Raw genomic sequence first — 17,481 nt, forward strand, 5'->3', positions numbered from 1 at the left:
GCTCTGATGGCAGCAGTTTGGCTGCTTTGGGGTGGGGCAGTGGTGGCCTCTTCTTTTCCCCACTCAGGATGCTACAGCTCCCAGCTGAGGTTTCCTGATCCCACTTAGCAGGGAGAGAGGGACGGTCTTACACTGCACGTGTAGTGCTTCGCCCTGTACTGAAAGTCAGTTTCCTACTCCAAAGCTGCTTCCTCTCGGCAGGGGACTACACCTCCAGGCCAGAAGGGACGGCCCAGCCCCCTCCCGCGCTGGGCGAATAGCCAGTCTGTTGCTTGGGCGTCTCCTCCACCTTCTGCCTCCTGCCTTCACCCAAGGGGCCCAGACCCGATCACCCAAACCAGCTGTGGCCTCGGCACCCCCACGTCCCGCTCCTCCTTTCTCCATGGGTCATATGTTGAAAGTCTATTTTGAAAATTGTAAATGTTCCTTACAGCAGATAGAGCTAATTTATCATGTTTATCTCCCGTGAGCCCCCCACTTTTATATAGCAAGAGTTTTTTGTAATATAAAACAGGACACCCACACTGATGGTTTTGCACTGGTTTTTGTGACTATTTCTTACAAAAAGAAAAAGGACAAAGAATAAATAGTGACCGTGAAGAAAGATGGTCTTGACTTGGGGTGGGGGTAGCCTGGGGTGAGGCAGGAGCCTGGAAGGAGGGTGAGGGTGCTGGGTTCCAAGAGCTGGGCTGGACTGGGGGCGACACAGACTGGGCTGACCCCAAACCTTGGCAGTGGAGAGCTGGGACCCGCACACCCCTCACTGTGTCTCAGGGCCCTTTTGTCCTTCCCCCTTCCAACCATGAGTCCTCCTTGTCTTCGTGTCCCCCCAAGCCATGCCATGATCTCCAGGCCTTGAGTGACCCGCTCCTAAGAAAGCCTGCCCCTCCCCAAGCTTCTCTGCGTGCTTAATAAGCAGCATGGAACGCCAGATGCAATTCTTTCCTGCAGAGCCTGACACAGCCGAGAAAATGGCAGCTTGGCAGGTGCAGCCCAGAAGATTCCCAAATGCCCAGAGGCTGCCAGGGGAACAAACCACCCATTGGCTATTGGGGGCGAACTGGACCCCACAGGCCACAGCTTGGAAAGGGCACTGCACTCCAGGGGTGGGGAAACGGTCCCCCCACCATCTGTGCCTCCTAGCACGGACAGCAGGGGGCACCCACTGCCCAGCGCTCGGCAGCAGGGGCCTGGGTTCCTGGGAGAGGCACAAACTCGAGTGGCGAGGGTTGGCAGCCAGGGGAGCGGGCCCTTCCTTAGGAGTCGGTTCTGCTTCAGCCTGGCCAGTTCCCAGCAGCCCCGCCGGGCCCATGGGGTGCTTGGCAGGCTGCAGGGCAGAGCCCAGTGAGGACCCCAGGGTGGCAGCCAGAGTGGGCTGAGCCTGAGACCCATCCTGCTTCACCCCAGGCTGTTCCAAGAAGGGGAGCGGCTTTGGGGGTCCAGGGCTGCTCCCCTCCACGCCTCTCCCCAGGGCACAGGCTGTCCTTGCAGAGATTCATGACCGAGTGCTGGAGGGAAGGTGAGTGGGTGAAGCTTGGACTATGGGGCCACGCGGCTGCAGGAGAAGGGCAGGGGGTCTGGGGCAGCCCAGGACTCTGGTGGACCGCTGGGTCCCGCCTTGGGCCTCCCTGCAGGGCAGTGAGTTAGGAGGGGGCAGGGGCCTGCTGGACATGATTTCCCCTGCTGAGCCAGGGGGCGGGGTGGGGGGCACCAAGTCCTACTCAGCCCCCCCCAGGAGCAGCCGGGGCAGAGGCCCAGAGGCCAGCCCCCAGGGGCTGCAGGGCTCAGCCATGTGGTCATGAGACCCTGAAGGGGCATCCAAGGGACAAGGGAACGCCACGCCTCTTGCTTTTCTTCCTCCTCTCCAAACCCCATCCCTTCCAGGTGGCCACAGCCTAGCTACCCATGTGACCCTTTGTCCAGGAGGGGCTGTGGACGTGGCTGCTGGCAGCCTCCGGTCCCAGGCCTGTTGGTGGGAGGGGGCTCCCAGGGCCCTGGGAGGGGATGGGTCCCAGCACCCTGGCCCAGCCTCAGGCAGGGCGGTGCCAAGTGGAAGAGGGCCCCCTGCTTCCTCAGCCCGCAGCCAGCCAAGGGGAGGGGTGAGTGTGTGTGTTCCGGCTGGGAAGGGGGTCTCCACATGTGTGGGGAGGCCCAGGCTGAAGGGCAGAGCCACAGGTCAAGTTCTCAGCTTTTCCAGGTGTGGACAGAAGCCCCTCAAAAGAGAGGAGGGCTTCCTGGGAGAAGGGGCCGGACCCACGCTTTGCCCATGACTCAAAGCTTTCAGTCAGTGTCCATTGAGGGGATCTGAAGACCAGGTGACCCGAGAAGAGGTGTCACTGTGTGAGCAGAGAATGGGGAGCAAACACCCGTCCCTCCCCACACTGGCATCTGAGACCTGAAAGCAGAGAGCACAGACGCCGGGCGCCCGGGGGGAAAGGCACGCCTCCGCCCCAGCCGACCCCTCCCCACCGGGCGCTGGGCAGCGCAGGGTCCTTCCCACCTTCGAGGAACCAAAGGGAACAGACCCCGGCGCCGCCCGCTCCTGGCATTGGCGGGGGCCAGGCCGGCGGCTGTTAGACCTTCTTGGGTCTTCGGCCGACTTGGTAATAGTAGTAAACGCTGATGGCGACAAAAAGGAGGCGGCTGGCCAGGAGCAGCAGGACCCCCAGGGACACGAGGCCTGTCTCGGCAAGTGAGGCAGTGACCACTGTGGGGAAAGAGCGTGGGAGGGAGCAGAGGTCAGAGGTCAGGAGGGCAGGCGCCCTCGCCCCGACCCGGGGCCCAAGGTGCCATCTGGATGAATAGCTGGGAGGCGAGTGGTCCCGCCGGCAGGGGCCCTTCTGTCTGACACCCACCACATGGCACATACCAGGGCAGGGAATGCAGATGCGACACGCCAAGTGTGCATGGGAATCACGGGGGGCGAGAAGCTGCCAGCGCACCCGTGTATGGGTAGGTGCAAAGGGCACAGGGGTGCACCCACATGCACAGGAGACGAGGAGGTGGGCAGAGGTGAGCAGGTGTGCAGACGGGCAGGCGCCCAGGGAAGCACGGCCAGGCCTACCCCTATCCCCTCGGGCAGAGCATCATCACTTCCAGCTCTTGGCTAGAACTGGAAGGTGGGAGTGGGGGGGGCGGCACCCACCCCCACCCCCAACAGCCTCCCCCACCAACCTCAGGACTCACCCAAGAACTGGACCCCAAAGTAGCAGGCTTCGGTGAGCAGCGTCCACCGGATGATGACCTTCTCAGCTGTGTACAGCGCATTCCACATGATCAGGGAGACGCCTGCGGGGAGCAGACGGCGGGCCTCGGGCAGGGCTCCCTGGGCCGCCCACCCCCTGGGGGCGGGGAGAAAGGGTCTGTCCCTCCCCACTTTGGCCCACTAGGGCAAGACGGCCAGGTCCGGCGCGGCCACACCCCAGCCCCACTCACACTCCTCAAACCAAGCCTATCGGTCCAGCCCTGTCCCCTCCAGGGGCACCTCTGCCGCTTCAGCCAAGAACTTCATCCCGGCTCCTGGAATTCCCAACTCACTATGTGACAGGGGGCACGTCCCTTCCCCTCACGGGCACTCGGTCACCCCCCCTGTGGCACAGGGGCGTGGGGCCCAGGCGTCCTGCCCGTACCCAGCTCTGTCACAGTGTAAGTGTGCGGAGGGAGGCGCTGAGTTAGCAGGTTACCTGGTCCTACAACCACTTTCCTTGCACATGGACTCCTGGACACAGTAAACCCAAGATCGCTAAGGAACCACCCTAAAAAAATACCCTGGGGGGAGGGGAACAACCACATTTTTAGTGAACTAACCATCAATTGAGCCCCCACCAGGGTCTGCGGGCCCCAAACACTAGATGTGGGCTCATCTTATCTCAACAGGGCTAGGCCACAGCCCCAGCTCTCCCAGCATGTGGGTGAGATGCTTGGAGCTGCCCCTCCCCCCTCCACCCCCTGCCCCAGACACAGCTGATCCGGCCCTCGAAGGCTGAGTGCAAGTGAAGCCTGGGGCAGTGGTATTCGTGGGCCTTCTGACTGGGGACAGGGCTGGAGTCCAGACCCAGCGAGGGATGTGGGGAGGTAGGGGCAAGCCGGATCCACCGCACAGCGAACACTGAGTGCCAGGCGGCACAGCTGTGAGTTTATTCTGCAGACAATGGGTGCCATACAATGTTTTGGAGCACGGAAGGGACATCAGCTGTGCTGAGCTTCGAAAGCCGCAATCAGCTTGCTGACAGGCACTGTGGGCAACTCTCATTAGAGAGGAAACAGCGGAGGCTGAAATGAGAGGCCTGTGCGCAGGCAGTGGCTCTGGGGATAGAGAGGAGAGGAAACCACACGGGTTCTGCCTCCGCCGGGCTGTGGGACAGGAGGGTGCGGCCTCCTCCATCGCCGCACCCGGTGCCGAGCCCAGCGCCCTGCACACAGCAACCGCTCAGCGAGCGCTCGTCCCCGACGGTGCAGAGACAGCCCCATCCCAGCGGGTGCACTCTGCCAGCGGCCACGAGAGGGCAGTGCACGCCCGGGACAAACACGTAGCTGCCTGGCGCTAGGGGACCAGGGGCCAGGGACAGGGAGGGGAGGCCCCTGCACAGGCAGAGGTGCCCGGTGCTGCCCTGGACCTGGGCGGGTCCCCTGCTGCCCGCCACCTCCCCGGGTCCACCCAGCCACACTCACTGAGGAGGGCGCCGCCGTAGAGGCGGATGGGTGTCTTGTTGGTCACCTCCGCCCCATCAAAGATGGCATCGTAGAGCCGGTCCGGGAATGTGAGGGCCTGTGGACACAGGGAGGGGCTCAGGGGTCCGGCTATCAGGGAGAACAGGGGGCACTGTCAAAACCTCCCCTGGACCTCTTCTTCCCCCTGGGGAAAAGTTGGCATCACTGGGGCATGTCAGTGTCAGCACCCCTCCATGCCAGGACAGAAGACTGTGGGGTACCCAGGGCAAGGGGTCAGAACAGGGGTGGGGGCTCAGCATGGGGCAATGCTGGGTGAGGCAGCCCATGGCCGGAGCAAGGTGGGGACTCACCATGACGGCCATACCGGAGAAGAGCACAGCAGACACAAACTGCCAGACCCTGGGGGGTAGGGGGCGTGGAGAGGAAGGTCACAGCCAGACCCCCGCCACCCCTACCCCAAGATGCTGGAATGGCTAGTGGTGGGGAGGTGACGTGACAGGATGGAATCAAAGAGCAGAAGGATGCAGGGGCAAGACAGAACAGGGTGGGCTCTTCCGCAGCTACCCTCCCCCGCAAACCTCCGAGCCCCCAAAACATACTTAAATGCTCACCTGAGGCCTAAAGGCTCCCGGAGAGTAAATTTGATTTCATTGCCCAGGACCTGGCTGATCTGTAGACACAGGGGGGTCACAGGCTGTGCCCAGCCCGCCCCTCCTCTCCCAGGGCCCCCTGCCATGCCCGAGCACCCACCTGGGCACCTGTCTGGACAAGCACCGCCCAGGCTGAGGCTCACACTGCAGTGGCCCCCATGCCTGCCTCCCCCTGACCCCAGGGCACAAGGGAGCTGAAAACACCGGAGCCAAGAGTGCCGGCCAGCCTCTGCGCCACGTGAGCTGGAGCCCTGGCGCTGCCCCTTACTGGTACAGCCAAGGGTCAGTCGCTTAAGCCCTGTGGCCCTCAGTAAGATGGGTCAGTGGGTCAAATACTGCTGGTCAAGTACCTGTCGCAATACACAGCGCAGGATGAGACTACTTCAGCTCCAGCGGCCCTGTTTTCATTACTGTTGTTACCCCCCAACCCCCGATAGCTCCACTAAGCGCCTCCAAAAATAAGCTGGACGCTGGGCTTCTCACTGCGCGGGCCTCGCCCCCGCCCACCTTGGAGGGACGCACCTCGCCCCCCGCCCACCTTGGAGCGGTGCACCTCGCCGTCGTCGTCCTCCCCACCCACGCCCAGGACCTTCCGCGTCTTCAGGCGGCTCACGAGGTCGGTCTGGCTGTGCTTCTTCATGAGCGGTGGGGGCTGCTTGGCCGCCATTGCGTCCCGGGCCAGCCTCTGCAGGGCAGGGGAGCCCCGGCCTCAGTCCCCCTGCCCTGGCCCTCCTGGGCGGCAGGAGGAGCACTGGGCAGGAACCCCGGCCCAGGCTCAGGACAGTGGAGCCGGGTGGCCACCCTCGTCCTGCCTCTGCGTCCCCAAGTGGGAAGCGGGCAGGCAGGTGCTCGAGGGTCAGAGCCCAGCGGGCCTAGGCGGACTTGCTGGCCAGAGCCTGTCCCACAGCCCAGGGAGGGGCATTTTGGGGTGAAGGAGCAAGGGGCTTGGGTCGGGGGTGCAAACAGGACTTGGGAGAGAAGGGTCCGCCCAAGCCTGGGGTGGGGGACTCTGAGTGGTGGCCCAGACAATTGGGGGCTTCCACAGCAAGGCCGCCTTGGGCCCCCCACATTTCCCAGACAACCTCCTTCAAACCAGCCGGTACTGGAAGGGGGTTGGGGTGCCCCAGGATGCAGCTGGTGCACAGGAGGGTGCAGGTGGGCTCCGGGCCATGAGGACCCCCCCGTCCCTCCACACCCTCTCCCAGTCCATGGGCAGCCCCCAGCCCACCTGGTCAGGACCTGAGCGCCTACTGTTTGCTGGCCACTGCGCCAGGCGCTGGACACAGATGAGCCGCGGGCCGTCCTCACCCCCAGGCCGCAGGGTCTAAACCAAAGGAAGGGAGCGTCGGGGGAAAGACCCGCACAGGAGGCCCAGAGCCGTCTCCAGGCCCTGCACCCCCTAAGCCCAGTGCCCCAAGAGATGACAGCTATACGCACCCCTTTCACAGAGGTGGAAATGAAGCCCAACGAGGCTGCGGAGACAGGGTGGGGCAACAGAGCAAGCGATCCCCAGCACCCCATCCCCATGCTCAGTCACCAGCCGGATCCCCCCTTACAGAGAGGGCTCCAAAGCCCCATGCCCCGCCACTGGGGGCACCGAGCTCCGGAACCCCCCAGGCTCCCTACGGCTGGGTCCAGGCAGCCCCTCCTCCCCAAGCCTGGCTGGGGTGCAGAGGTGTCCTTGGGATACCCCAGTTTCTAAACCCACCCCAGGGTCTTAAAACAAAACGAAGCTCTCAACAAATAAACATTAGAGCTAAACAGAAGGAACTGTGGAGAATCTGACGAGACATGACTGAATACAAGGGGGAGTCATGTATGCCCAGCTCGTGTCTGTAAAAACGGCAGAAGTCGCTGTCGAAGACCTTCCGAGAGGGCAACGTCCAGGGCCCGGACTTGTGTCACCTGTAAAATGGGGGTAGCCGTACTTGGGCCCCGACACGTGCCGGGGGCACTGGGAGAGCCGGTGGGGGTGCTGAGGAACGTGGGACACCAGCGCAGAGGTCAACTCCACAGCACTGGGCTTAGGGGGTGCAGGGCCTGGAGACGGTTCTGGGCCACCCGGGTCTTCCCCCCAACTGCACCTTCAAGCCCTCACCTTCTCCCAGGTGCAGAGCCTATAATTAGCACGGCACCCCTCACACGCCGGACGGACTGATGGAGGGCACCCACGGAAGCCGGAGAGCCACTGCTGAGTGCAGCCGAGGGCTCCCCACCCTCACCCGCCCGTCAGTGAGGGAAGGACAGGTCCTTGCCTGGCCCTCACCCCTCCTCTTCTAGCTGTTTCTGTGGCCTTTAATTGTTACTTGTAACTTGCCTATAGCAAAATTGACTTTTTATGTTGTCCACCACCCAATCAGGACGCTGAGCAGTTCCGTCAGCCCCAGACACCCCCATGCTGCACCAGGCCAGCTGCCCTCAGCCCCTGCTGACCACTGGTCTGGTGGCAGGCACCACAGTTTTTAAATTGTTGTATAAAAGGGATCTTAGAATACAGATCCTTCTGAGACTGCTTCTTTCACCCAGCATGATGCCATTAAGATTCATCCAAGCAGCTGGTGCATCAATAGACTGACCCCTGGGATTGCTGAGCCGTATACCAAGGCCCGGATGGACCAGTGTCTTCACTCACCCGCTGAAGGATATTTGGGTTGTTCTCAGTCATTGACGGTGATGCGTACAGCTGCTATGCACATTTGTGCACAGGTTTTTTTGTGACCAGAAGTTTTCACTTCTCTAAGGTAAATACTCAAGAGTGGAATTGCTGGGTTGTATGGGAAATGTCTATTTAACTCCAAGAGAAGGTGCCAAACGGATTTCCAGAGTGGCTGTACCATGTGGCAGCCTCACCTCCCAGCCATGCATGAGCATTCCAGCTCCTCCACGTCCTCACCAACACCTGGCATAACCACGCTTTCTATTCTGACAGTGTCCCTGGATGTCCAAGCCTTTCTGCACCCAGGCTGGCCATGCTTCCTCATTTAGTCCAACTTTGCCCCCTGCTGACCATGTGACCTTGGCCAAATTGCCTCCCTGCTCTGAGCCTCAGTTTCCCCATCTGTGAAATGCAGCTGTAAGTCCTACCTTCTAGGAATCTTGGGACAAAATGCAAAGTCAACCCATCAGCACCCCCAGTGCAGCACGTGCACATTTAAATGAAGGAAGAGCACTTAGTGAGGCGCTGCGGTGAGCTGGGTGCCAGGGTGGGGGTCAGGGAGCAGGAGGCTGATCTCTTAACCACTAATTCCAGCACCTCACGTTTTGTCTTTGGGCCCTGGTGAAATGGGAACAGCAGCCCTTACCTTTCCCTTGGAATTGGTCTAAGGAAAAACAAAACAAAACAATGGATAGCAGCCACTTTGTAAAGTGTCAGCTAGCTGCTAATGTCAGATTCTCTGGGTTCTGATCTGGGACCCACCACTTCTTAGCTGTGTGTCTACGGGCAAGTCACTTAGTCTCTCTGGGCCTTTGTCTCCTTTACTAGTAGTTGGGAAAACAAGAGGTCCCACATCACAGCGACGTTGTGAGCATGAAAGATGCCTTCTCCAATGAGGGCATGGGGTGGTGCCTGGCCGTGGTGCATGCCCAAGGAAGGTAAGCAATTATTAGTCGCAGCCCACCCCCCTCCCCAGCCCCCCAAGCGGCAGGGGGCTGGGGAGATGGTAGAACGGCCAAACTCGAACTTCCTAGCTTTCCACTCCATTGGGCAACATCCCCAGGCCGGTCCCATTGCACAGGCTTGGGACTTGGGCCGCAGTCCCCCAGGCCCGAGTTGTGTCAGTGACCCCCGCTCAGAGAGTGGAAGCCCCCAAGCACTAGAGATACCGATGTCCCCCACCCCCCAGGCAGTGTTCCCCTCTGCACCACAGTCGAGCCCAGCCCTCTGGCCGACAGCAGCTGCCCTTGCAAAGCAGAGGCTGTGGGGTATGGGGACTGCCAGCCTAGCCAGGAGCGTGGGGGTGGGGGGTGGGTCCTGAAGTGGGGCTACAGTGTCCTGGGCTCCAGCGGATTCTGCATCACTCACAGAAAGGACGAGCCTTATGCACAGGCACCGCCATCAGGTACCAGGGACTGGTGGGACCCAGTGTGGCCTCCTGCAGAGCTGAGCCCCAGCAGTAAGCCTGTCCCCCACAGAAGGCCTCCCCAGGAGAGCAGGAACATGAAGCTTAACCTTAGGGAGGAGAAACCCCCACCCACCAGCACAGCTGTCTGTTCTGAGCACCAAGCCCTGTCTCTTCTTCACTCCCAGGACAGATACGTGCCGGAGGCAGGCGCGCAGGTTGCTCTAGCACTCGCAGACACCCTGCCACCCCCTCGATGTGTCCCACTCCCAAGGCAAACCACACACATGCCCTGGGCCACTCCAAGTGCTTCCTTTAGGCCTGGCATCATTTTGAGCTGACAGCACCCCACGCCTGCCCACTGAGGACAGAGGCTGCCCCCATCCCCAGCCCTTGCTCCTGGGCCAAGCTCTGGCTTTGGGGCCACCGTGTCTGGGTTCCAACCCTGGCTCTGCCCTCTTAGCAGCCACAGGGCCCTGGAGGGCTCACCCCCAAGACAGGGGTAACGAGCAGGCCACCCTGCAGTCCTGCTGGTGGACAGAGAGGTGTGGGCAGGGACCTGGGCAAAGCACTCTGCCCAGGGAGGGGCTGGCACTGTTCCTTCCACTTCCCTTTCTTCATTCAGCTGTGCACGATGGAAAAAGCCTGCTGCCAGGGCTGTCACACTTCATTTCCTGCCCCAGCTGCCTCCTGATGGGCCCCCAGGGCTTCCCCCGGGTGCCAGGTTGCCAGAGGCAGGAGGGGGAGCGGGTGGAAGGACCTGCCATGCAAGGAGAGGGGAAAACGTGGCCCGCAGCCCCTAGGCCCTGAGTCCATGACCCCCGACATTCTGTTCCTGGCAAGTGGCCTCGAAACCCCCAGTTGAGCCAGCAAATCACTGTCCTTTCATCAGCTAGTCCTGCTTCCGGAGCTTGGCGCAGCTGGTCCCCCGGTGGGAAGCCCCCCCTGCCCTCCACTGTCCCCGCCCTAGTCCTCTTGGCATGACCGCCACGCCTGCACCCGGGGCACGGTACCCTCTTCCTCCTCTTGACGCTGATGAGTGCTCTCGGTACCACTGGCCACCTCCAGCCTTACCCTCCTGACCACTGCGCAGGCTTGGCCAGAACGAGCTGACGCAGAGCTGCACCGCGCGGGGGCGGAGCTCCCCTGGGCCTAGGCCCCAGGCACTCGGTCAGCACGGGCAGAATGAATGCCCATCGGGCTAAGGGCACCGGCCCCCTAGCCATCCCCCACCCCCGGCATACTCGGATCCAGGCGCCCATAGACCCAGCAGCCCCAGGGGGCTCTGCTGCATCACACACTTACAGAGCAGGAAAGGACCAGAGGAGGGTGGGCTCTACCCCGCACAGCCACGTGCCGGCCCTGACCGTGGGGGGCGCACCTTGTGGGCACAGATGGCCGCCTCCCGCCCGGACCCCATGGGTGAGGGCCCTGGGCAAGCGATTTCAGCCTCTGACCTGCAATTCAATGGAAATCCTACAACAGTGCTGAATGCAAGAGGGTGCTGGGAGACTCCAGGAAAGAGTGTGCAAACCCTCCAGGGAGGAGCCTGCATACAGGGTGGGGGGGACAGGAAGATGGGGGGTGAGGGAGGTGGGAGGAAGTGGTGAGGGTTAGAGATAACTCGGGACCCCCGATATCAGAACTCTCTGGCCAGCTCAGAAAGCTGCAGCCATTACTGGAAAGCACCAAGGGGCAGGAATTTCTGTTCACAGCTGACCAGAACAGTTTCTGGCACACAATAGCTCAACAAATATTTGTCAACTGAACTAGCGAGTTAGGGGTGGGGTGGAGGGTTTGAGAGGCTCTTCTGCTGCCAAGGTATGCTCCTTACAGCCCCTTCCCAGCTCTTCATCTCCTACTGCATCTAAGGAAGAGGTCAGGGAAGATTCCCAAAAGTCCCCAGGGGCAGTGAGATGGAGGAGGGGTCAGGACTGGACAGAAGCCAAGCAAAGTCTGTGGGGGTGGAGAGGAAGAGGCCTGTCAGGACACAGAAGTATCAAAGGGTATGTATGACATGGTGGGGGCACATACTTGATGATTGGGCAGGCTTGGGCTCAAATCCCAACTTTCTCTTAGTTGCTGTGTGACCTCAGGAAAGTTACTAACCTCTCTGAGCCTCCATTTCCTCAGCTGTGAATCCAGATCACTACTTCTCCTTAACTCACAGGGAGGTGATGAGAAATAATGAGAAAATGCAGCCGAGGGGCCTGGCACCTGGATGTGCTCAGTAAAGGACAGCAATTAACAATACTCAGAGGGGCTGGGTGGGCCCTGCCCTGGGCAGCAGGTCAGGAGGGGCTGGGGCTTCATTCCCCTGCAGAGGCTGGAGGCCCTGCCCCACCCCCCAGTCACCTTCCCAGGAAGCTCGGTTTCCATAGAAACAGGGACCAGCGTGGTCCCTGACATGGAGACTGCTACACCCGTGAGGGCTGGCTCATGAAACTGGCCGGTTGGGAGAGTGGAGAGGAGGGGGCCTCGGGGCCCAGAACACCCACCTGCTGCTGAGACTCCGTGTGAGTCAGGGGGGAGTCACTGCGCTGAGCCATGCAGCCAAGGAACAGCTTCCTTTCCAAGCAAGACTGCTGTAGCGGCAGATGCCTGCCCTCCCCTTTGGGAGATGAAACTGCCCCCAAGGACTCTTGCACCAGGACTGGGGGTGGGGTGGCAGGGAGGGGGAGCCAAGCACACCTGGGGCCAGCAACCTCCTGTAACCCCCACCACAACCCTATGAGAATGGCTGTGCTGTCACACCCATTTTACAGGGCAGAAAATAAGGGCTCAACTGACTACTTCAAGTATTGTTCAGCCAGGGGGCAGAGCTGGGGTTTCACGCCAAGTTAGCTGCGCTTTAACCAGACATGAGAGGAGCTGGCCGGGGGTGGTAAAGTTGCGCCCCCCGCCCCCCCAAAGCCATCTACCCCATCACCTGTCCCCAACAGAATGCCTCCCTGTTTTTACACTTACAGGAGGGCCCTGCCATCCCTGGCGGGCTGCCAGCACCCAACACCCCCTGCAGTCCCCCCTCCCTTGGGTTGAGGGCCTGGAAAGGGCAGCTGGGTCTCATTGTTCTGTTATCACACTGGTGCAAAATAGATGGAAGTGGGGCCGGACCCGGCAGCCCAAGGAAGGGCTGGTGAGCAACAGCCTCAGGGCTCTGGCAAGAGAGGAGGAGGCAGGTGGGCTGCGGCCCAGAGAGGGGGTGTGGTGGAGAGAGGGTGGGGAGCTGACTGTCCCCACTTGGGGCAACCCTTGGCCACACTGGAGACCCGCAGCCTGGGCCTGCGGGCGGAGAGAATCCGCATCTGCAGGAGCTCCGGGGGGGGGGGGGGGGGAGGCGGGGGTCAGAGGGGCCTGCGTAAGGCATCAGCTCTGGGCCCCAGGGTACGTAAACAGGGCTGAGGCTAGGAGGGTCGCGGCTAAACCAGGGAGGCCCAGGCGCAAGGGGGCTGGTTTTGCCAGGGGGTCCTCAGGGCTGAGCGGGAGCAGAGGCGGGGCTTCAGCCATCAGTCCCTTGAGAGCGAAATGCCCACGGGCCGGACTGCCTTCCTCAGATCTGTCTCTCCGAGAGTCAGCAGGCCATGGAGTGGGGGCTGCGCCATCCATCCCTCTCCTCGTCCCAGCAGCACCACTGGGCTCGTCCCTGCACTGCACGGAGGGGGACAAAGGAGCCAGCCAGTGGGCGAGGGCAGGGGCCACCCGCCCTCCCCGGTTCCCCACCCCCATGGCAGGCCTCCAGGAAGGCAGACTCACTGGGGGTTGGGGCTCTGGGAGCCCCCCTGAAGGGGGACCCTGCGCGCCCCGGGTCGCTGGGCTGGGGGACAGGGCCGTCACTGCTAAGCTAACGTCCCTGCTAAGCTGTTGGGACACTGTGTCTCCGTCACTTGGGCTCCTTCCAGCGCTGGATCTGTGACTAGGCTTCTACCTACCTCAAGGCCTCCTCCAGCGGCGCCCCAGCCCCCCACTGCCTGGCGGCCCCACACTGCTCTCTGCCCCTCTACCAAATTCTCCCTCCCCTGAAGGCGCTCTACAACCAGAAACGCAGAGGAAAGTCCAGACTTCCATCCCAAGCAAACAAACACCCCGAGGCTTCAGAGACTGAAGATCAGCAGCCCGGCTGTGAGGCGAGGCTGGGCAGAGAGGGCCAAGGAGGGCAGGCACCCAAAGGTCCCTGCCTGGCGTCCGGAGCTGCCGCGGCGTACCCTGAAGGCTGCCCATCACCACTCAGAAGGAAGGTCAGGGGGAGGGTCTCCCCCAGCCCCACAAAGGGGGAGCACAGCAGAATCCGTGTCCCTTTCCACCCAGGAGTGACGGGGCAGGGGCCTCGAGGGCAGCTGGCTTCCGGACCCGGGGCTCTGGCGCAACAGACAACCCCACTCCCGCCCCTCAGCTGCTCAGGAACTTGGAGGAAGAGGAGGAAGGCAGCACAGGAGGGGGGATTTCCTTGAAGGGATGCTTCCCAACCCTGAGCCAACTTTTTCAGAAGCAAGTGGAGAACTGCCCTGCGGGTGGGCGGGAGGAGGCTGGCAGAAGCGCCCTGTACTTTCCCCCAGAATGGGGATGTGCCAGAATCGCAGTCCGAGACTGATCACCTGCCTGAGGGTCTACGGCTCAGGCTTGGCGGTTAAAGGAGGCGGTCCCGACTCCACCACTCCTAGCTGCAAGGCCTAAAACCAGTGACTTCGCCTGTCTGTGCCTCAGTTTCCTAGTCTGTTAAATGGATGCAATAATGACATCTTCCTCACAAATGAGAAGATGCACAGAAGCCACTAGGACGCCACCTGCTTCATAGTAAGCTCTCAATAAGAAGTTTGCTGTTGCTATTTTCGGACTTGGAGACTCGCCTTCTTTACCCCTCGGCCAAACCAGGTCCCGTGCAGGGGTATCTACGTTGCAGGGTAGAGTGTGCTCAGAGGGGCTGGCTGCAGGGGGGAGGCAGGAAGAGAGTGAACAAGGGTCACTCTGGGTCAGGAGGAAGAGTCCCTGTTCCCCAGCGCATCCTGCCAGCAGGGCAAGCCCAGAGATGGGGCTAAGATGGGTCCCAGGAGACAGGGTGCCTCTTGGGGGCACTAAGCTGGGGTGGCACACCTTCCTGTCTCTGTCATTTAGCCAGGCCTGGCCTGGGAAGAAAGTAGCCAGTGCTGCTGAATGAATGACTGAGACGCAGGGTGCAGGAAAAGTGCCCTAAGCCAGGAGTCTGCACACAAGTCTCCCCAGCCTCCTGCCCCTCCTCGGCTGTCTCCTGGGGTGACCAACATCCCACTTTTGAGCATCACTTCCCTTATCTGTAAAATGCCTTCCCAGCCAGCCTTGCCCCCCATCTCTTCCCCCCACCCCACCCTCACTGCTCCCCAGCTGCACTGGCCTCCTTGGTGTTACGCAAACCCACCAGGCACACCACAGCCTCAGGGCCTTTGCATCAGCTGTTTCCTTTGCAGGACCTTTCCTTCCCGCAGCCATCTGCACAGTGCACTCTCACCTTCCTCAACTCTCAAGTCAAAAGTCACCTCCTCAGGGAGGCCTCCCTGACCATTCTATTTAAAACGGTGATGCCCACACCTCTCTTCCCCCCCACTATAAATCACTTGTTTATTTTACTAATTGTCTGCCTCCCCCCTTTAAATGTCCATTTCATGAGGGCAAGAATCTTTACTTTGCTCACAGCTGTCTTCCCAGTGCCTGGCACCGTGCCTGGCACTTTGCTCAATAAGTCATCTTTGGCACAGTGCTCACAAACATTTCGTTCAGTGAAAGTAAAGAACAGTCCAGGACTGTGAGTATCGGGGGTCACTATTAGTTCCACACCCAGCTCACACCCTCCCCCTTCCTCCAGCAGCAGGGGCGGCACTTCTGAGGGGGGGGCTGGGGAAGCAGGGGGGGGCGGCGGGGGGGGGGGGCAGAGGGCAGCAGGCTGGAGGCAGTGCCACACAGGGACCAGGCCAGAGCGGCGCAGCCAGCAGGTGGTGACAGCAGGGCATGGGTGCAGGGGCTTTGAAGGATAAAGGATGATGAGGGTGAGGATATGTGGGCAGAGGAGCAGCCAGGCTGGCTGGCTCCCTGGGTGCTGCCAGAGGAAGGGACTGGGGGATCAGGCAGCATTTTACAGATGGAATAACAGAGGGCTGGGGAATACAGTGTCTCATTTTCTTACAGTCCAGCAAGGACAATCTTTCTGTCCCCCTCTCACCTGAGTTTGTCAGAGCTGAGTATGAGGCCCCTCCTCGCCCCTCCACAAAACCACCCCTGGGGTCTGCGGGCTGCAGGAAGCCGGCCATGGCCCCTCTGCCCTGGCCGCGGGGGGTAGGGTGCAGGGAGCCACCACGGTGGGGGTGGGCAGTCCTGCAGCCCCAGGTCTTCTCCCCTCAGGCCCGCCCCACGAAGAAAAGTTTGCCTGAAGGAAACCAACCACGAAGTGGGGAGCGAGCAGCGCGGAGGGGAGGACAAGGCGGCCCTGGCTGCCCGCGCACGGCTCGGCTCGGGAGCGGCCTGGGGCTTCCCGCCTCGGCCCTGCCCCTGCCCCGCCCGCTTCGCCGAGAGACCCGCGTCCCCAGGGCGGGAGGAGGTGGTCAGAGCCAGGGCCGGGTTAGTGCGGAGCGCGCCGGCGGTGGGGGCGGCGGCTCCGCGGGTTCCTCCAGACCTTGGGCGCTCCGGGGTGGGTGGGGATATTCTGCCCACAGCAGGGGGGCCCAGACCTCCCGGTGCCCGGGCCTGGAGCCCCGCCCGCCGCCCTCCTCCAGCAACTCGCGCGGCTTAAGGACAGGGCGGGGGGGTGTCTCACCACCTGTGTCCCCTCCCCGACTGAAGCTAGACACGGCCACGGTTCCTGGCTGCTCCTCCCCAGCCTGGGGGTACGGGGGGCGGGGGCGTCTCTCCCTCTCTGCCTTACCCCTCCCCCCTCCAATCTGTTCCTTATCTCGCAGTTCCAGACACTCGCCCACTCTGAGACCCGGGGCCTGGGGGCTGCGATGGCCGCGGGGGGCGGAGCTCCAGGCTGTGGGCCCCCCACCCCCACGCCGCCTCCCGGGGTCCTCCGGCCCCGCCGCCCCCGCCGCCCCGGAAGCAGGGGGGTCTCAGGCCAGACTTGCGGGCAGCGGGAACTCCGCCACCCGGGTTCGCCTGCCTGCGGGGGCGGGGCGGGGGCGCGCAAGTTTACCCAGCGCACTCCTCGGCCCCGGAGCCGCGGCGGGGGCAGCGGGGCGAGATGGGGGGAAGGGGACAGGAATCGAGCGGGAGCGACAGAGTCAGACCCCTGGGAGAAAGAAACTGCCTCTCGCTCTGTGTCTCTCTTGCTCGGAGCTGGGAGCGCAAGCCCGAGAGGGGGAGGCCGAGGGCGAACAGACAGTGCAAGAGGGCGGGGACGGCGGAGGGAGAAAGACCGGGAAGGAGGGGAAACCGAGTCAGGGGGGAGGGCAGCGAGGTGGGGGGGGGCGCGAAGGGGAGAAACAGAAGGGTCTGCGGGACAGCGCCCTGGAGAGCGGGAGAGGACAGCTCCTCCGGTCCCCGCCGCTGCGGAGAGACGGCGGGGCGGGTGGCCCGCACGCACGGGGTCCTGGTCCCCCCAGCTGCCCCCGCGGGCCCAGGAAGCGCGCTGGGCTGCGCTGCGCAGGCACCGGCCGGCGGGCGGGGAAGGTGCGGGGCCCCGAGGCCGCGGCGGCGAGCAGAACTTACGCCCCTGGTGCGTGGCGGCGCCGACGCTGCGCGGAGCTGCGGGGCCCGGAGAAGCGTCCGGCCGCGGGCGCTTCACATCGCGCGGCCGCGCAGGGTCGGGCAGGGCGGGCGGGCGGGACTGAGCGCGGCACCCTCGGCGGCCCGGCTTTACCCGCGACCGGCGGCCCGCGCTGGTCCCTCCTCTCGGCTCCGCGCGCAAGCCAATGGCGCGCCGTCCCCTCCCACGCGCCGGGCTGCCTCGCCCCCGAGGGTGGCCGCCGGGGGGAGGGCTCGGGGGGCTGTGCACCCGGGCTCCCCAGTCGAGACTTTCGGGGGGAACGCCCGCCGGGGGCGCTCTCATGCCCCGGGAGAAGGTGCTCGGGAATCAAAAGAGAGGGTGGCGAGAACCTGCGCGCCCCGCGCAACCCAGAAAGAGTTTCCCAACGAGTTCT

General features: G+C 62.7%; 1 protein-coding gene across 2 annotated transcripts; it reads right to left on the reverse strand.

Moving 5' to 3' along the window:
* Positions 1–528: 528 nt before the first annotated feature.
* TP53I11 (tumor protein p53 inducible protein 11) lies at positions 529–17,151 on the reverse strand. Of its 2 annotated transcripts, XM_077114483.1 has the most exons (7): positions 6,550–7,594; positions 5,860–6,006; positions 5,283–5,341; positions 5,022–5,070; positions 4,672–4,768; positions 3,187–3,288; positions 529–2,707 (listed from the first exon to the last, which is right to left on the reverse strand). In XM_077114483.1, exons 2-7 carry the CDS (start codon positions 5,986–5,988, stop codon positions 2,574–2,576), a joined length of 570 nt encoding a protein of 189 aa, XP_076970598.1. In that variant the 5' UTR covers positions 5,989–6,006; positions 6,550–7,594; the 3' UTR covers positions 529–2,573. The 2 variants fall into 2 exon arrangements, 1 of the variants encoding a protein (XP_076970598.1); XR_013156960.1 differs by lacking the exon at positions 529–2,707 and adding an exon at positions 17,051–17,151 and having other exon boundaries at positions 4,672–5,070; positions 6,550–6,645.
* Positions 17,152–17,481: the final 330 nt, after the last annotated feature.

This window comes from Tamandua tetradactyla, chromosome 8 (genome assembly GCF_023851605.1).
Source record: "Tamandua tetradactyla isolate mTamTet1 chromosome 8, mTamTet1.pri, whole genome shotgun sequence".
NCBI classification, from domain to species: domain Eukaryota; kingdom Metazoa; phylum Chordata; class Mammalia; order Pilosa; family Myrmecophagidae; genus Tamandua; species Tamandua tetradactyla.

Bases quoted from the DNA above. Each gene is read 5' to 3' on its own strand.
- TP53I11 (XM_077114483.1), bottom strand. From the start codon at position 5,988: ATGGCGGCCAAGCAGCCCCCACCGCTCATGAAGAAGCACAGCCAGACC. The intron at 5,071-5,282 runs GTGAGCATTTAA...CCTACCCCCCAG, and splicing joins CGGGAGCCTTTAGGCCTCAG to GGTCTGGCAGTTTGTGTCTG. The intron at 3,289-4,671 runs GTGAGTGTGGCT...TGCTCCCCGCAG, and splicing joins CTACGGCGGCGCCCTCCTCA to GCGTCTCCCTGATCATGTGG.